We start from the raw sequence: 15,769 nt of genomic DNA on the forward strand, positions 1-15,769 counted from the left end.
GCAAGAGAATCTCTTGAACCTGGGAGGCAGAGGTTGTGATGAGCCAAGATTACAGCACTGCACTCCAGCCTGGGCGACAGAAAAAAAATAAATTAACATATTTATTCCTCAAGATAATCATCTGAGGAAGATACTATTATTATCCTTGTTTTACAGATGAAGAAAATGAGGGACAGAAGGATTAAGTGGTTTGTCCAACATTGCCTAACTCAGGACACACATCAGATCACCTCTTTGCTTAAAACAGTCCATTAGCTTCCCATCTCAATCAGAGGATAGCCACAGTTCTACCAGAGGTCTAAAAGGCTATGTGTGATCTGTACTCTCTCTCACTCCCGGGAGTCTCACTCTGTCACCCAGGCTGGAGTGCAGTGGTGCTTTCTCAGCTCACTGCAACCTCCATCTCCCCGGTTCAAGCGATTCTCCTGCCTCAGCCTCCCTAGTAGCTGGGATTACAGATATGTGCCAGCGTGCCTGGCTAATTTTTGTATTTTTAGTAGAGACAGGGTTTCACCATGTTGGTCAGGCTGGTCTAGAACTCCTGACCTCAGGTGATCCACCCGCCTCGGCTTCCCAAAGTGCTGGGATTACAGTCCTGAGCCACTGCATCTGAGCCACTGAGTCTAATTTTTTTGTGTTTTTAATAGAGATGGGGTTTCACCATGTTGGCCAGGCTGGTCTGAAACTCATGACCTCAAATAGTCTGCCTGCCTCCCCCTCCCAAAGTGCTGGGATCACAGGTGCAAGTCACCGTGCCCAGCTCTTCCCTACTTCATTTTCATATACATGTATTATTGTTATTTTGGTCTATTTCTCCCCAAACAAATTAAGGTCCACCAGGAGGGCAGGCCTTCATTTGTGAAACAATTATTTAAAGAGGCCTACAATATAAGGCATTGTTTTGGGCACTGAGTGGGGAAGAAAAGCTTGGTGGAGGTTGGGTGCAGTGGCTCATGCCTGTAATTCCAGCACTTTGGGAGCCCAAGGCGGGTGGATCACCTAGGGTCAAGAGTTGGAGACCAGTCTGGCCAACATGGTAAAACCCCATCTCTACTAAAAATACAAAAATTAGCTGGGCGTGGTGGCGCATGCCTGTAGTCCCAGATACTTGGGAGGCTGGGGCAGGAGATTTGCTTGAACCCAGGAGGCATAGGTTGCAGTGCGCCCAGACTGCACCACTGCACTACAGCCTGGGTAACAGAGCAAGACTTCGTCTCAAAAAAATAAAATAGGCCAGGCACAGGGGCTCACACCTGTAATCCCAGCACTTTGAGAGGCCGAGGCGGCTGGATCATGAGGTCAGGAGTTCAAGATCAGCCTGGCCAGTATGGTGAAACCCCATCTCTACTAAAAATATAAAAATAAGCTGGGCGTGGTGGTGTGTGCCTGTAGTCCCAGCTACTTGGGAGGCTGAAGCAGATGATTCTCTCGAACCTGGGAGGCAGAGAGGTGCAGTGAACCAAGATCACACTACTGCACTCAAATCTGGTGATAGAGTGAGACTCCATGTCAAAAAAAGAAGAAAAGATACAAAATCAACCAGTAAGGCCAGGCACGGTGGCTCATGCCTGTAATCCCAGCACTTTGGGAGGCTGAGGCGGGCAGATTACCTGAGGTCAGGAGTTTGAGACCAGCCTGACCAACGTAGTGAAACCCTGTGTCTACTAAAAATACAAAAATTATCCAGGCATAGTGCCGGGCACCTGTAATCTCAGCTACTTGGGAGGGTGAGGCAGGAGAATTGCTTGAACCCAGAAGGCAGAGGTTGTAATGAGCCAGGATCACACCACCACACTCCAGCCTGGGCGACAGAGGGAGACTCTGTCTCAAAAATAAAGTAAAATAAAATAAAAATTAGCCTGGTATGGTGGCGCACACCCGTAGTCCCAGCTACTTGTGGGCTTGAGTCACAAGAATCGCTTGAACCTGGGAGGCAGATGCTGTAGTGAGCTGAGACCATGCCACTGTAATGGAGCCTGGGCGACAGAGTGAGACTTCGTCTCAAAAAATAATAAAATAATAAAAAAAATAAAATGTATGTACATATACAAAACTCCATTGAATAATGGGCAAGCTACTGAGGAGAATGAAAGATAAAATCATTGCTGTTTAATTAAATGTAACACAGAAAAAAATATCAAAAGTTGGCCGGGCGCAGTGGCTCATGCCTGTAATCCCAGCACTTTGGGAGGCTGAGGTGGGCGGATCATGAGGTCAAAAGATCGAGACCATTCTGGCTAACACAGTGAAAACCTGTCTCTACTAAAAATACAAAAAGATAAAATTAGCTTGGCGTGGTGGTGGGCGCCTGTAGTCCCAGCTACTCGGGAGGCTAAGGCAGGAGAATGGTGTGAACCCGGAAGGCAGAGCTTGCAGTGAGCCAAGATCGCACCACTGCACTCCAGCCTGGGCGACAGAGCAAGACTCCGTCTCAAAAAAAAAAAAAAAAAGAAATATCAAAAGTGACAGGGAGAGCCTAAAAAGAGAGCAGCTTTTGGTCCACTTAATAGTTTGAATGAAGACAATTTTAAATGGATTCTGCCTGGTACTGTAAATGCCCAAGAACAAACCACTGACTTTTGGGCACAGTTCTAGCAAATCAGCAACTGGAGTGTCAGATTCGCAATGACTGCTCTCTTGTGTAATACGTCAAAAACAAGTCAGTGAGCTGCAGTACCTTTACTATTTTTAAGTTGACGTTAAAGGATGTAGGAAAAAAATAGACCAATGGATATCCATCAAGAATAATTTGAATAAACAAACGAATATCATTTTAAACTATGGTAGTGGTCAGTTTCAAGAGCTGAATGCGATTTCATATTATTGTATCCTTTTTTCAACTTCCTCTTCGGAAATTTTGTGTATGCTCTTGATTTTTTTTTAAATAGGTAAGTGTATGCTCTTGCGTTCATTTATTTCACAAACATCAAAATGCTCAAACACTGCTGCGTGCACTTTTTTTACCTGATAGTTTTTTCCTTTGGATGACAGAAAACGTTAATGCTTGGTAGGTTTAAAACATTTAAAAAAAATGAGTTCTTCCTTTTTGACAAGAATCACCTACCTAATTAATAAATGCTTATTTCTGGGTTCCACTCTCAGAGATCCTCGCTTTTTTATGTTTGGAGTTGGAAACCTATGTTTTCAGCCAGTACCCAAAGCGATTGTGAGGCCTGGTGGCCCAAAGATCATACCTTGAGAACGACTCGACCCAATGCTATTTTCATGTTTTGCAGCTTTCAAAATATTAACTTCAGAAATCTAAGGACGCTGGGCAACTCGGGTGGCTGTCAGAAGACCCGAGAGTGAGCAGCTCACGCTGTGCCCCGTTGCACAACTTTCCTTGACTTTGCAGATCTCTCCCTGAGGAGGAAATCAGTTCATTTTCACCGAGCAATTAACTACTCCCAACCAGTTCCGTCTATGTCCCTCAGGATGACCCCCCAAAGTCACCAGCTCATCGCCGCTGCGAAAAATAAAGCGCTGTTTGCCCCGCGTGCCCTCGCAGGACCGCGGGAACCTGGGCTCGCTTCCCGCCACCCGGGCTCCTCCTCCTCTCGCCCTCTCCGGTCGGGTCCTCCCGGAGGCGCCCCGCGCGGCAGGTATTGGCGCCAACCGGGTGGCGGCGCTGTCCGCCCTGCGCGCGGCCGCCTCGGGCCCGAGGGAGGCGGATGCACGGCCGGCGGAGGAAGGGGAGGGAGCGAGGAGCGCGCGCTGCTCTCGCGTGCTCTCGCGCCGCTCGCGTGACCGGCCGGTGTGTGCGCGAGGGCCGGCACCCGGGGCACGGACGGCCGGGCGCGCGCCGCTGCGAGGGGCGTCCGGGTCCGAGTCGGCGGTCCGGGCCCGCGCGAGGTGCGTGCGGGCGGGCTACGGGGGTCCCGGGCGGACACACGCGCACACGTTCCCGGAGGAGCCTTCGAGGCTGCTCTTCCTCGGCCAGACGGAGAGCGGCACTGTCTCCCCGCCCAGAGCTCACTCGCCCCGAGTCTCCCCCCGCAGCGGCTGCTCCTCCTCGGCACCGCCAGCCCCAGCGCCGCTCCCGGGCGGGCGGGCGGCGGCGGCGGCGGGACCCGCGGAGCCGCTTTGTGTGCAGCCCGACGAGGGGCGGCGGCGCAACCACCTGACAGAGGCCCGGGCGCTCGATGCACCTTCCGCCCGCATGAGGAGGAGGTAAAGGCGGCGGTGGCTCGGCTCCCGCCCTAGGCTGCTGGAGGGAGGGGACGGAAGAGGAGACCGGAGGGGGGGCCGCGGGTCCGAGGCCCGGTGGGGCCGCCCGGGGGTGCCGGAAAGGCCTTGGCGGTGCCGGAGGCGCCAAGCGGCCGGGGGCCAGAGAAGCAGCTGGGGTCCCTCAGCCGAAGTTGAAGGAACAAAATGTGAAGTGCGGAGCCGCGTCAGCCGCTTCCTGGCGTGGGGCTCGGGGTGGAGGGCGGCTTGTTTTCCCATCCCGCGGGGGTGAGGGAGCGGAACAGGGGAGGGGCGGCAGTGCGGCGGGGACTACCCCGGGTCCGAGGCTCGGCTGGGCAAGGGCGTTTTGTTCCCGGGAGCCGCCGCTGCGCGTGGGTCCGCTGGGTCCCTAGTTTTGCGGCCTAAGCCGAGCCGTATAGGCCTCGCGTCTGCTTTCCCGGAGGGGACTGGCCGGGCGGGACTGGGCGCTTCCCCACGGCCGAGCGGGGGCCTTGGGGTCCTTGCCGGCCTCCTGAGGCCGCCAAACTTCGGACCTTGGTCCTCGGGGCTGGATTTCATTGTGAAAGGCGGAATGGGAAACTCCTGGCGCTATTCGGCGCCTCCCGCGGCCGCGGCTGCTGGTGCCGAGGAGCCCCGTGAGCCTGGGGCTGGCTGGGCTGGGGCTGGTGGGGGCGGCGGGGTTCGAGCCCCGGGAAAGAGCGGGTGGCAAGGCCGCTGCCGGGTCCCTGGCGTCCGGGGAGAAAGGGCCTTTTCCAGATTAGAAAGATTTGAAATGAAAAAAGAGGTTACAAAGTCGCCCCTTTCCCGCTGAACTTTGGTTTTCTGACCGATAGAGGCCGGTAGAGGACTGTGAACCAAAAGTTGTCCCCCAGGATGGACTTCACCGCGCAGCCCAAGCCTGCCACTGCCCTCTGTGGCGTCGTGAGTGCCGACGGGAAGATCGCTTACCCTCCGGGGGTAAAAGAGATCACCGACAAGATCACCACTGACGAGATGATCAAACGCCTGAAGGTAAGCGTCTGGACGGATTGTTCGCTCTTCAGATGTCTTTGGTAGGAGGCGCTTTCTCCTGTCATATTGCTACCCTGCTCGTTCTGGCCTTTGGAGTTCCAAGTGTTTTAGATCTCTTACGCCCTGTGAAAGGTACTGTTGTATCTCAGATAAGTTATCTTTGAGTAAGCTTTGTAAGGACATAACCATTGTGGGAAATTTAAAAAGAGTGTGATTTTTCAAAAACTTCCTGGTTTTCAAGCATAAGAATTTGTGTGTTTTTAGAGTTTTTTCTGGAGGTATTTAATGAGAATACTGTTCAGAGTGGCTTGCACACTTACGTGTAGGCAGTAATTTGCCCAAGAAGTTTCCTATTTTCAACTTCTGAGGAGGACTGATTAAAGCGCAAAGTCCTTTTTAAAAATTTGCATAATTTTCTAGTGTCCAGAAGCTTAAATATGTATATATGGTGGTTAAACTTTGACAGAAGGTACACTTTTCATAATTCAGGCTTAAAGTAAGATGATTTAAGTCTATACATAGTTCAAAGGAGTTTAAGAGTATTATGGCTCTTTTTATGAGGTGTCAGCTAATTTCGTTTAAGCATGGCAGTCCTAAGGTTAAGGTTTTAAATTTCAGCCTCACGTTTGTAAGTTTTTTTGGTTTCTGTTCCACTGACATAGATTGTGGCCAGAATCTTACCAGATAAGTGATACTCTTCTTGTAGGATCAGCTTGAAGCAGTGGTTCTGAGTCAGGGCAACTTTGACCTCCAGGAGATGTTTGGCAATGCTGGAGACATTTTGATTGTCACAATTGGTGCTAGATTGGAGTAGGGAAACACCAGAGGCAGTGAGTCCAGCTAGGAAACTATGAACAGTAGTCTAGGTGAAAGATGTTGAAATCTTCAGATAGGGCTATGGCATTGGTAATAGTGACTAGGAAATGATTTAACAACTTTTCAGAGTTAGAATCAATCAGAATTGGTGGGAGGTGAGGGAAGCAACATTGTTGACAATGTTTCCATCTTGGGCGACTTGGCAAAATGTATTTTAGGGAATGAGCTTGGCCTCTTGCTCTTGGAGCCCAGTAAATGTACCTAATGTTGCATTTTAATTAGTACAGTGTTTAAAATATTCATGTGGCTTAGTTTTCAAACTCTAATTTGGTTGTGCTATTTGTTGCCTTTTTGGAAGGAATAAGACAACAGTTTCTTTCATTAAAACAAATCTATGTGCAGTGGTGTTAGCTCACTGCAACCTCCACTTCCCAGGTTCAAGCTGTTCTGCCTCAGCCTCCCAAGTAGCTGGGACTACCAGCGTGCGCCACCACACCTGGCTTATTTTTTTTTTTTTTGAGACAGAGTCTTGCTCTGTCACCCAGGCTGGAGTGCAGTGGTGCCGTCTTGGTCCACTGCAACCTCCACCTCCTGGGTTCAAGCAATTCTCCTGCCTCAGCCTCCCGAGTAGCTGGGATTGCAGGCGCCCAACCCCACGCCCAGCTAATTTTTGTATTTTTAGTAGAGATGGGATTTCACTGTGTTGGTCACTTTGGTCTCGAACTCCTGACTTCGAATGATCTGCCCGCATCGGCCTCTCAATATGCTGGGATTACAGGTGTGAGCCACTGCGCCCGGCCCCTTTCATTAAAACAAATCTTGGGCCCGGTGCGGTGGCTCACGCCTGTAATCCAAGCGCTTTGGGAGGCTGAGGCAGGTGGATCACCTGAGGTCTGAAGTTCTACTAAAAATACAAAATTAGCCGGGTGTAGTGGCACATGCCTGTAATCCTAGCTACTGGGAGGCTGAGGCAGGAGAATCGCTTGAACCCGGGAGGCAGAAGTTTTGGTGAGCGGAGATTGCGCCATTGCACTCCAGCCTGGGCAACAAGAGTGAAACTCTGTCTCAAAAAAAGTAAAATAAAATAAATAAAACAAATCTTGATACTAAAGATTATATATGAATTGAGGTGCTTGATTAATGCTTCTAAAAGTTATACTGTTTTGAGAATGATAAATTATGAAATATAAAACTGCTAAACAATTTATGTATCTTTAACATTAAGTTTTCAAATTAAGAATATTAAAACCTTGAATTCTAATGTTGGATAATTTTGGTTAAAAAATGGAAAGTTGATGTGTTAGCAACACGCTCTGTTGACATGACTCGTGGAACCTGTGAAGAAGCTGGTCTCATAGTACTGAGTGGTGGTCTAGGAGCAGCTGGGTGGATAGCACCAGGCATATTGGAATGGATGAGGTGTGGCACCCTGAGCAGTCCAGCGAGGACTTGGTCTTAGTGGAGCAGTTTGGCCAGGAGGAGAGTATGCAGCATAGTTCTGAGTGTGGAATAGCTGCCATGAAGTAACCAGGTGCTGTCTGGTAGGGGCTGATTACATGGTTGGGTACAGCTTGTACACTTGGCCATTCTCTGCGTATACTGGTTAGTGAAATGAGCCTGGCACTCTTCTTTGCTCTGAGCTAAATCTACATACAGTGGTTTTTGTGGCCACAATTCTACCGTTCATTTCTGTAACTGCTTTAGTGGCTTCTTCCGGGAAGGGGAAACACAGAAAACCAAACCCTTTGCTGCGACCACCCTCCATCATAGCCTTTGCACTAGTGATTGTACCAAATGGAGAAAACTCTTTCTGGAGACGGTCATCATCAATACCATTATCAAGATTTTTCACATACATATTGACACCCTGGTGTCTGCTGGTATCTGCTGCAGCTACTCCTGCTGTCTGCACCGTTCCACAGTATAAATACGCTGCGGGAGTTCGCAGTCCTCAGCAACATCTTAATGCACAGCCACAAGTTACAATGCAATAGCCTGCTGTTTATGTACAAGGTCAGGAACCTTTGACTGCTTCCATGTTGGCATCTGCCCCTCAAGAGCAAAAGCAAATGTTGGGTGAACAGCTGTTTCCTGTTATTCAAGCCACGTACCCTACTCTTGCTGGTAAAATCACTGGCATGTTGTTGGAGATTGATAACTCAGAACTTCTTCATATGCTTGGCTGGGCACAGTGGCTCACATCTGTAATCCCAGCACTTTGGGAGGCTGAGGCAGGTGAATCACAAGGTCAGGAGATTGAGACCATCCTGGCTAACACGGTGAAACCCCGTCTCTACTAAAAATAACAAAAAATTAGCCGGGTGTGGTGGTGGGTGCCTGTAGTCCCTGCTACGTGGGAGGCTGAGGCAGGAGAATGGCGTGAACTCAGGAGGCGGAGCTTGTGGTGAGCTGTGATCACGCCACAGCACTTGAGCCTGGGCGACAGAGCAAGACTCCGTCTGAGTCTCCAGAGTCACTCGGTTCTAAGGTTGTTGAAGCTAGCTGTATTACAAGCCCACCAAGCTAAAGAGGCTACCCAGAAAGCAGTTAACAGTGCCATCGGTGTTCCTACTGTTTAAAATTGATCAGAGACCACAAAAGAACTTGTGCTTCACTGAAGAAAAATATCTAAACATAGGAAAACTTAAATAGGGAAAAAAATTGCGAAATATAAAATAAATTAAATGCCAGGTCTAGCAAACATAATATTAGTCCTAGATTACTTACTGATTTTTAAAAAAAAAAACCCACAAAAAAAAATAAAATATAAAAACAAATTAATGTTTTATAGATCCTGAGAAAAATAATTTTCAGCAAAGTACAACAATTTAAAGTATTCCTTTCTTTAATTTTGTAATTCTTTACTGTGGAATAGCTCAAAATGTCAGTTCTGTTTTAAGTAACAGAATTGATAACTGAGCAAGGAAATGTAATTTGGATTATAAAATTCCTGCTTTAATAAAAATTCCTTAAACAGTGAAAAAAAAAAAAAGGACAGTTGTGGCTGGGTGCAGGGACTCATGCCTGTAATCCCAGCACTTTGAGGGCCAAGGCGGGAGGATCATTTGAGCACAGGAGGTTCAGACCTGGGCAACATAGTGAGACCCTGTCTCAATTTTTTTAAAGGTATAGTGAGGAAGTTTATGACTACTTACATACATTTTCTGTTTGAAAATAGATTATCAGAAGTGCTGTTAACTATAAATGTACATATATCAGTGGAGAATGAGTATCGAGTTAGATTATCCATTTGTTATTCTTTTGGAAGTTAAAATCAACATTCCTATCAACCAACTTCAATGTCCTACTGCCAAAATTTTGATTTTCTGAAAAATTCTTTTGATTTTGTATTTCTTCTGCCTGCCTTTCTATTTTGACTTTGTGCTTATTACGGATCCCTGTTTAAAGTGTTATGTCTCATTGGAAATGCAGATTTTTAACAATACTTAAAGTATTTTTGAAATTTTGTTAATTTTTTATTAGAACCTTAGTTATTGGTAATTTTATAAATTTGGGAGTTTTTTATTATTATAGCATAGCAATAGTGTTGAAATGCTATACAAATACAAAGAGAGCTTAAGCCCGGACACAGGGGCTCTTGCTTGTAATCCTAGCCCTTCGGGAGGCCAAGGCAGGTGGATCGCTTTAGCTCAGGAGATCGAGACCAGCCTGGCCAACATGGTGAAACCCCATCTCTACTAAAAATAGAAAAATTAGCCGGGTGTGGTGGCATACCTCTGTAATCTCAGCTACTCCTGTGGCTGAGACATGAGAATCACTTAAACACAGGAGGCAGAGGTTGCGGTGAGCCATTATCGTGCCACTGCACTTTAGCCTGGGTGACAGAGTGAGACTCTGTCTCTTTAAAAAAGATCTTAAAGAGGCCGGGCGCGGTGGCTCAAGCCTGTAATCCCAGCACTTTGGGAGGCCGAGACGGGCGGATCACGAGGTCAGGAGATCGAGGCCATCCTGGCTAACACGGTGAAACCCCGTCTCTACTAAAAATACAAAAAACTAGCCGGGCGAGGCGGCGGGCGCCTGTAGTCCCAGCTACTCGGGAGGCTGAGACAGGAGAATGGCGGGAACCCGGGAGGCGGAGCTTGCAGTGAGCTGAGATCCGGCCACTGTACTCCAGCCTGGGCGGCAGACCGAGACTCCGTCTCAAAAAAAAAAAAAAAAAAAAAAAAAAAAAAAAAAAAAAAAGATCTTAAAGACAGGCCCGGCACAGTGGCTCACGCCTGTAATCCCAGCACTTTGGGAGGCCGAGGCGGGCGGATCACGAGGTCAGGAGATCAAGACCATCCTGGCTAACACAGGTGAAACCCCATCTCTACTAAAAATACAAAAAAACTATCCAGGTGTGGTGGTGGGGCCTGTAGTCCCAGCTACTCGGGAGGTTGAGGCAGGAGAATGGCATGAACCCAGGAGGCGGAGTTTGCAGTAAGCCACCATGGCGCCACTGCATTCCAGCCTGGGCGACAGAGCGAGACTCCGTCTCAAAACCCTGCTCCCCCCCGCAAAAGAAAAAATAAAACATCTTAAAGGCAAGTACAATCTCGGTCAAAGGAATTCAGCGGTGTTTGGTCCTGTTCTCATCAGTTTTCAAGAATGGAGCAAGGCTGGGTGTGGTGGCTCATGCCTGTAATCCCAGCACTTTAGGAGGTCAAGGTGGGAGGTACGCTTGAGCCCAGGAATTTGAGATAGGCCTGGGCAACATGATAAAACCCTGTCTCTACAAAAAATACAAAAATTAGCTAGACATGGTGGCATGCAAATGTGGTCATAGCTACTCAGGAGGGTGAGGTAGGAGGATCACTTGAGCCCAGGAAGGTCGGGGCTGCGGTGAACCACGATCCTACCACTGCACTCCAGCCTGGATGACCGAGTGAGACCCTGTCTCAAAAAAAAAGGAACAAGCAGTTTTACAGTGGAACCATAATTTTAGAATTAGAAGGATCTTAAAGGAAATTCTGGGACCTCCCCTTACTTCACAGATAATAAAAGTTAGGCCAAAGTATCCAAGTAACTTTTACCAAAATCAGTCACAGGTCAGTTTGGTGACAGAGATGGGGCAATAACGCCATATTTACTTTGGTTCTTATATAGTTGCTGTCTTTTAAGGAATCTAAACTAAGTAGAACTAAAAAGTTGTGATTTTTATCATGTAGTTGAAGACATTGCAGTGAAATGTGAAGAGAATCAATGAGAGTTAGTTTGGTCTTTTGTAGGGAGAAAAAGGACAGCTTTTTTTTTTTAATAAAACATTTGAGAGAAACTATTGTGAAGCTTTGAAGCTTCGTTGACAATCAATTTTAGAGTATGTCTTTGAAATAGCTAAGATATGCTTTTGTATACTAGAACTTTTCATTCCTGTTTCCAGGGCACTACTTTACCTATTTTTGTTATGTGAGGCCACACTGGTCTTCGGTCAGTTCCCCGAACATGCTTTACTTATTTCTGTCTAGACAGATTCCTCACATTAAATAGCCCATAAGATAATTTGTCACTCATTTGTTACTTCTTAAGGGAAGCCTTTAAGATTCTACATCATGGGCTGGGCGCGGTGTCTCGCGCCTGTAATCCTAGCACTTTGGGAGGCCAAGGTGGGCGGATCATGAGGTCAAGAGTTCAAGAACAGCCTGACCAACATAGTGAAACCCCATCTCTACTAAAAATACAAAAATTAGCTGGGCGTAGTGGCACGTACCTGTATGTGCCTCCCATCTACTTGGGAGGCTGGGGCAGGAGAATCGCTTGAACCTGGGAGGCAGAGGTTGCAGTGAGCTGAGATCACACTACTGCATTCCAGCCTGGGCGACAGGGTGAGACTCCGTCTCAAAAAAAAAAAGAAAAGAAAAAGAAAAGAAAAAAAAGATTCTACTCTTTAACTTCTTCATATTACATTTATTCATATATTTATTTGGTTTATCTCTCCAGCTTCTCTGTAAACCTTATTAATACAGATACCATGTCTGTTTTTGATTCCTCTCAGTGCCAAGCTTAATGCCTGGCACATAGTTGGGTGCTGAACAAATATTTGTTAAGTGAATGAGTGAACATTTTGTATTAATATTGGATCAGAGAAATGTTTTTATTTTTTAAAGTAAAGGGTAATTTGAAAAAATTTCAAATTGCAACTAAGAACTTTTTTTTTTTTTTGGAGACCAAGTTTTGCTCTTGTTGCCCAGGCTGGAGTGCAATGGTGTGATCTTGGCTCACTGCAACCTCTGCTTCCTGGGTTAAAGTGATTCTCCTGCCTCAGCCTCCTGAGTAGCTGGGATTATTGGCGCCCACCACCACGCCGGCTAACTGTATTTTTAGTAGTGACAGGGTTTTACCACACTGGTCAGGCTGGTCTCGAACTCGTGACCTCAGGTGATCTGCCCTCCTTGACCTCCCAAAGTGCTTGGATTACAGGCGTGAGCCACCGCGCCCGGCCAGGACTTTTCAAACTAAGGAGTTTGTGTCTTAGAGATGGTAACATAGGTACAGTACTTAGAATTTTGGAGTCAACAGGTAGTTTAGAGGTTATATATTTCTCTTCTAATTTTTCAGCTGAAGAAACTATTTGAGAGGTTGTGAACAACTCTGGTCACATAAAGCTGAAAAGTGTCATTAACTTCTGCTACTTAGATAAGTTACAATTATATATTAATTGACAAATTTTAAAACCATACTAAAGTTAGCTGTGTGGAAGGACGGCCAATAGTTTAGTATCATTGTTACATTAAGAATCACAAATAGCTGGGCACTGTGGCTTACGCCTGTAATCCCAGCACTTTGGGATGCTGAGGCAGGTGGATACCTGAGGTCAGGAGTTTGAGACCAGCCTGACCAACATGGAGAAACCCTGTCTCTACTAAAAATACAAAATTAGCCAGTGTGGTGGCGCATGCCTGTAATTGCAGCTACTCAGGAGGCTGAGGCAGGAGAATTGCTTGAACCCAGGAGGCAGAGGTTGCAGTGAGCCGAGATCATGCCACTGTGCTCCAGCCTGGGGAACACTGTCACAAGGAAAAGAAGAAAAAGCATATACTGAACAAGTGATTTTTTAAAAAAATTCATACTGTAATTAAGTAATCTAAGCACGATTGCACTCCAGCCTGGGCAACAAGAGTGAAACTCCATCTGAAAAATAAATAAATAAATAGTAAAAAAATTAAAAAAATAAAAATGATAATCACAAATAGCCATCCTTCCATATAGTTGTGGGTTCTGAAACTAATGCAGGGTTCACATCTGATAAGTGACATTTAAAATACACTTATAGGTCTGGTGTCCTGGCTTATACCTGTATTTCCAGCACTTTGGGAGGCTGAAATGGGCAGATCACTTGAGCTCAGGAGTTTGAGACCAGCCTGGGCAATATGGCAAAACCTCATTTACAATAAAAATTTTAAAAATAAAATACGCTTATAAATAGCTGTGCAAATTCCATAAATGGCTTAATGGAATTAAGTTAGTTATGTAGTATATCCTATGTCATGGATTGCTACAGAGCTATTTGCTACACACATACTTTGTTGTTTCTTTCTTGCTTGCTACTTTGGAGGTGGGAGGGCCTTGATAATTATTGATCTTTTTTTTTTTTGAAACAGAGTCTCTCAGTCTTTTGCCAGGCTGGAGTGCAGTGGTGCGATCTCAGCTCAGCCTCCTGAGTAGCTGGGACTACAGGCGCCTGCCATCACACCCACCTTACTTTTGTATTTTTAGTAGAGGTGGGATTTCATCATGTTGGCCAGGCTGGTCTCGAACTCCTGACCTCATGATCCGCCTGCCTTGGCCTCCCAAAGTTCTGGGATTACAGGAGAGAGCCACCATGCCTGGCCTTTTTATTTTTATTTTATTTACTTATTTTTTTGAGATGGTGTCTTGCTCATAAGCCACCGTGCCTGGCATTTCTTGGTTTTTAAATGGAGGGATGGATAGAGTGAAATTTGTTTCTTTTCTTTTCTTTTCTTTTCTTTTCTTTTCTTTTCTTTTCTTTCTTTCTTTCTTTCTTTTTTTTTTTTTTTGAGACAGAATCTCGCTCTGTCGCCCAGGGTGGAGTACAGTGGCAAGATCTTGGCTCGCTGCAACCTGTGCCTCCCAGGTTCAAGCAATTCTCCTGCCTCAGCCTTCTGAGTAGCTGGGATTACAGGTGCGTGCCACCACATCCAGCTAATTTTTTATATTTTGGTAGAGACAGAGTTTCATCATGTTGGCCAGGCTGGTCTCGAGCTCCTGACCTCGAGTGATTCACCTGCCTCGGCCTCCCAAAGTGCTGGGATTATAGGTGTGAGCCACCGCACCCAGCCTGAAATTGTGTTGTTTTTTTTTTTCTTTATTTTTTGAAACGGAATTTCACTCTTGTTTCCCAGGCTGGAGTGCAGTGGCGCAATCTCAGCTCACTGCAACCTCCACCTCCCAAGTTCGAGCAATTCTCTTGCGTCAGCTTCCCGAGTAGCTGGGATTACAGGTGTCCGCACCATGCCTGGCTAATTTTTTGTATTTTTAGTAGAGACGGAGTTTCACCATGTTGACCAGGCTGGTCTCGAACTCCTGACCTCAAGTGATCCGTCCAGCTTGGCCTCCCAGAGCACTGAGATTACAGGCATGAGCCACCATGCCTGGCCTGAAATTTGTTTCTTATATTCATCTCTTAACTATCTGATCTCAGAGAGCAGTGCTCCAGACATTAATACAGCTACTCTGGTCTGCTATATTATTTTGTCACAGAAACAAATAAAAGTACCTACTATCTTGATCTAAGAATTAGAACAATTAAATAGGGTTTTGTGAAAGTATCCCCATTTTTTTCCCACCAGGTTTATTTTCCTTATCTCTAATCTCTAATCTTATCTCTAATGTTTCTTCCTGTATCAACCATTCTCATCTGGCCTATTTGATGGTTTAGTAGAAATTAGGATATAGTGGAATTGATTTTAATGTAGGGCATCCCCTTTTCCTCACAAACCTTGTTAGAGGTAATGAATAGATTAAGGGCAGGAAGGCCATAATTCTTTCCCTTTGCTTTTCTCCAGAAGGACCCCAGAAGTACTGGTTTGGTCGTAATTGTTTTTACTTCCATAAATGATTTTTATTTATCCCTCATTGCCACACAGTGTGATAATTTTGTATGTGATTAAGTATATAATTTTAACTCTAAATTCTGTTCATATGTTTTAATATTTCTATTAATGTAGAAGATTCTGCTCAGAACATTAAAAATTAAATGGAGAGGCAAGACTTCTTAAAATCATGTCCTAAAATAATAGCCAATATACATTTGTGAAAGGAGACTTAGTGCAGTATAGTTCTTATTTCAGACTTCTGTTTGTGTATAACTGTTCTGGATATCTGTTGCTGTGTAACAAGCTTTTTAAAAGATATTTTAAAAATTTCATGATAAAATATACGTAACATAAAATTTATCATTTTAATCATTTTTAAGTGTACAGTTCTTTGGCATTAGGTACATTTACATTGTTGTGAAACCATCACCACCATTCATCGCCAGAATTTTTCATCTTCCCTAACTGGAACTCTACCCACTAAACCCTAACTCCTCATTTTTCCCTTCCCCAGCTCCTGGCAACAACTTTTCTGCTTTTTGTCTAGATGACTTTGACTTACTGTCCACTTGATCTTAGCCAAAAGGCTCAGAAGCGATTGCCTTACTCTCAAATAATTGAAATCACACAACATCTGTCGTTTCGTGATTGGCTTATTTCACTTAGCATGTACCTTTAAGGTTCATCCGTATTTTAGCATATGT

At 45.7% G+C, this 15,769-nt stretch overlaps 1 protein-coding gene and 1 pseudogene across 2 annotated transcripts in view; one reads left to right on the forward strand and one right to left on the reverse strand.

The window, feature by feature from the left end:
* Nucleotides 1-3,721: 3,721 nt before the first annotated feature.
* The window catches only part of PDS5A (PDS5 cohesin associated factor A), a 167,873-nt gene continuing 155,825 nt past the window's right edge, over nucleotides 3,722-15,769 (forward strand). Inside the window, exons 1-2 of one of the 2 annotated variants that reach the window (XM_008017599.3) lie at nucleotides 3,722-4,170; nucleotides 5,019-5,196. In XM_008017599.3, coding sequence (XP_008015790.1) covers nucleotides 5,059-5,196 — 138 coding nt within the window. In that variant the 5' untranslated portion in view covers nucleotides 3,722-4,170; nucleotides 5,019-5,058. Of the gene's footprint in view, nucleotides 4,171-4,266; nucleotides 4,379-5,018; nucleotides 5,197-15,769 lie in introns of those variants that run through there. The other variant, XM_038008616.2, reaches the window with a different exon arrangement.
* Nucleotides 6,961-7,885, reverse strand: LOC140710550 (polyadenylate-binding protein 1 pseudogene; annotated as a pseudogene).

Source organism: Chlorocebus sabaeus, chromosome 27, assembly GCF_047675955.1.
Source record: "Chlorocebus sabaeus isolate Y175 chromosome 27, mChlSab1.0.hap1, whole genome shotgun sequence".
Lineage (NCBI taxonomy): Eukaryota > Metazoa > Chordata > Mammalia > Primates > Cercopithecidae > Chlorocebus > Chlorocebus sabaeus.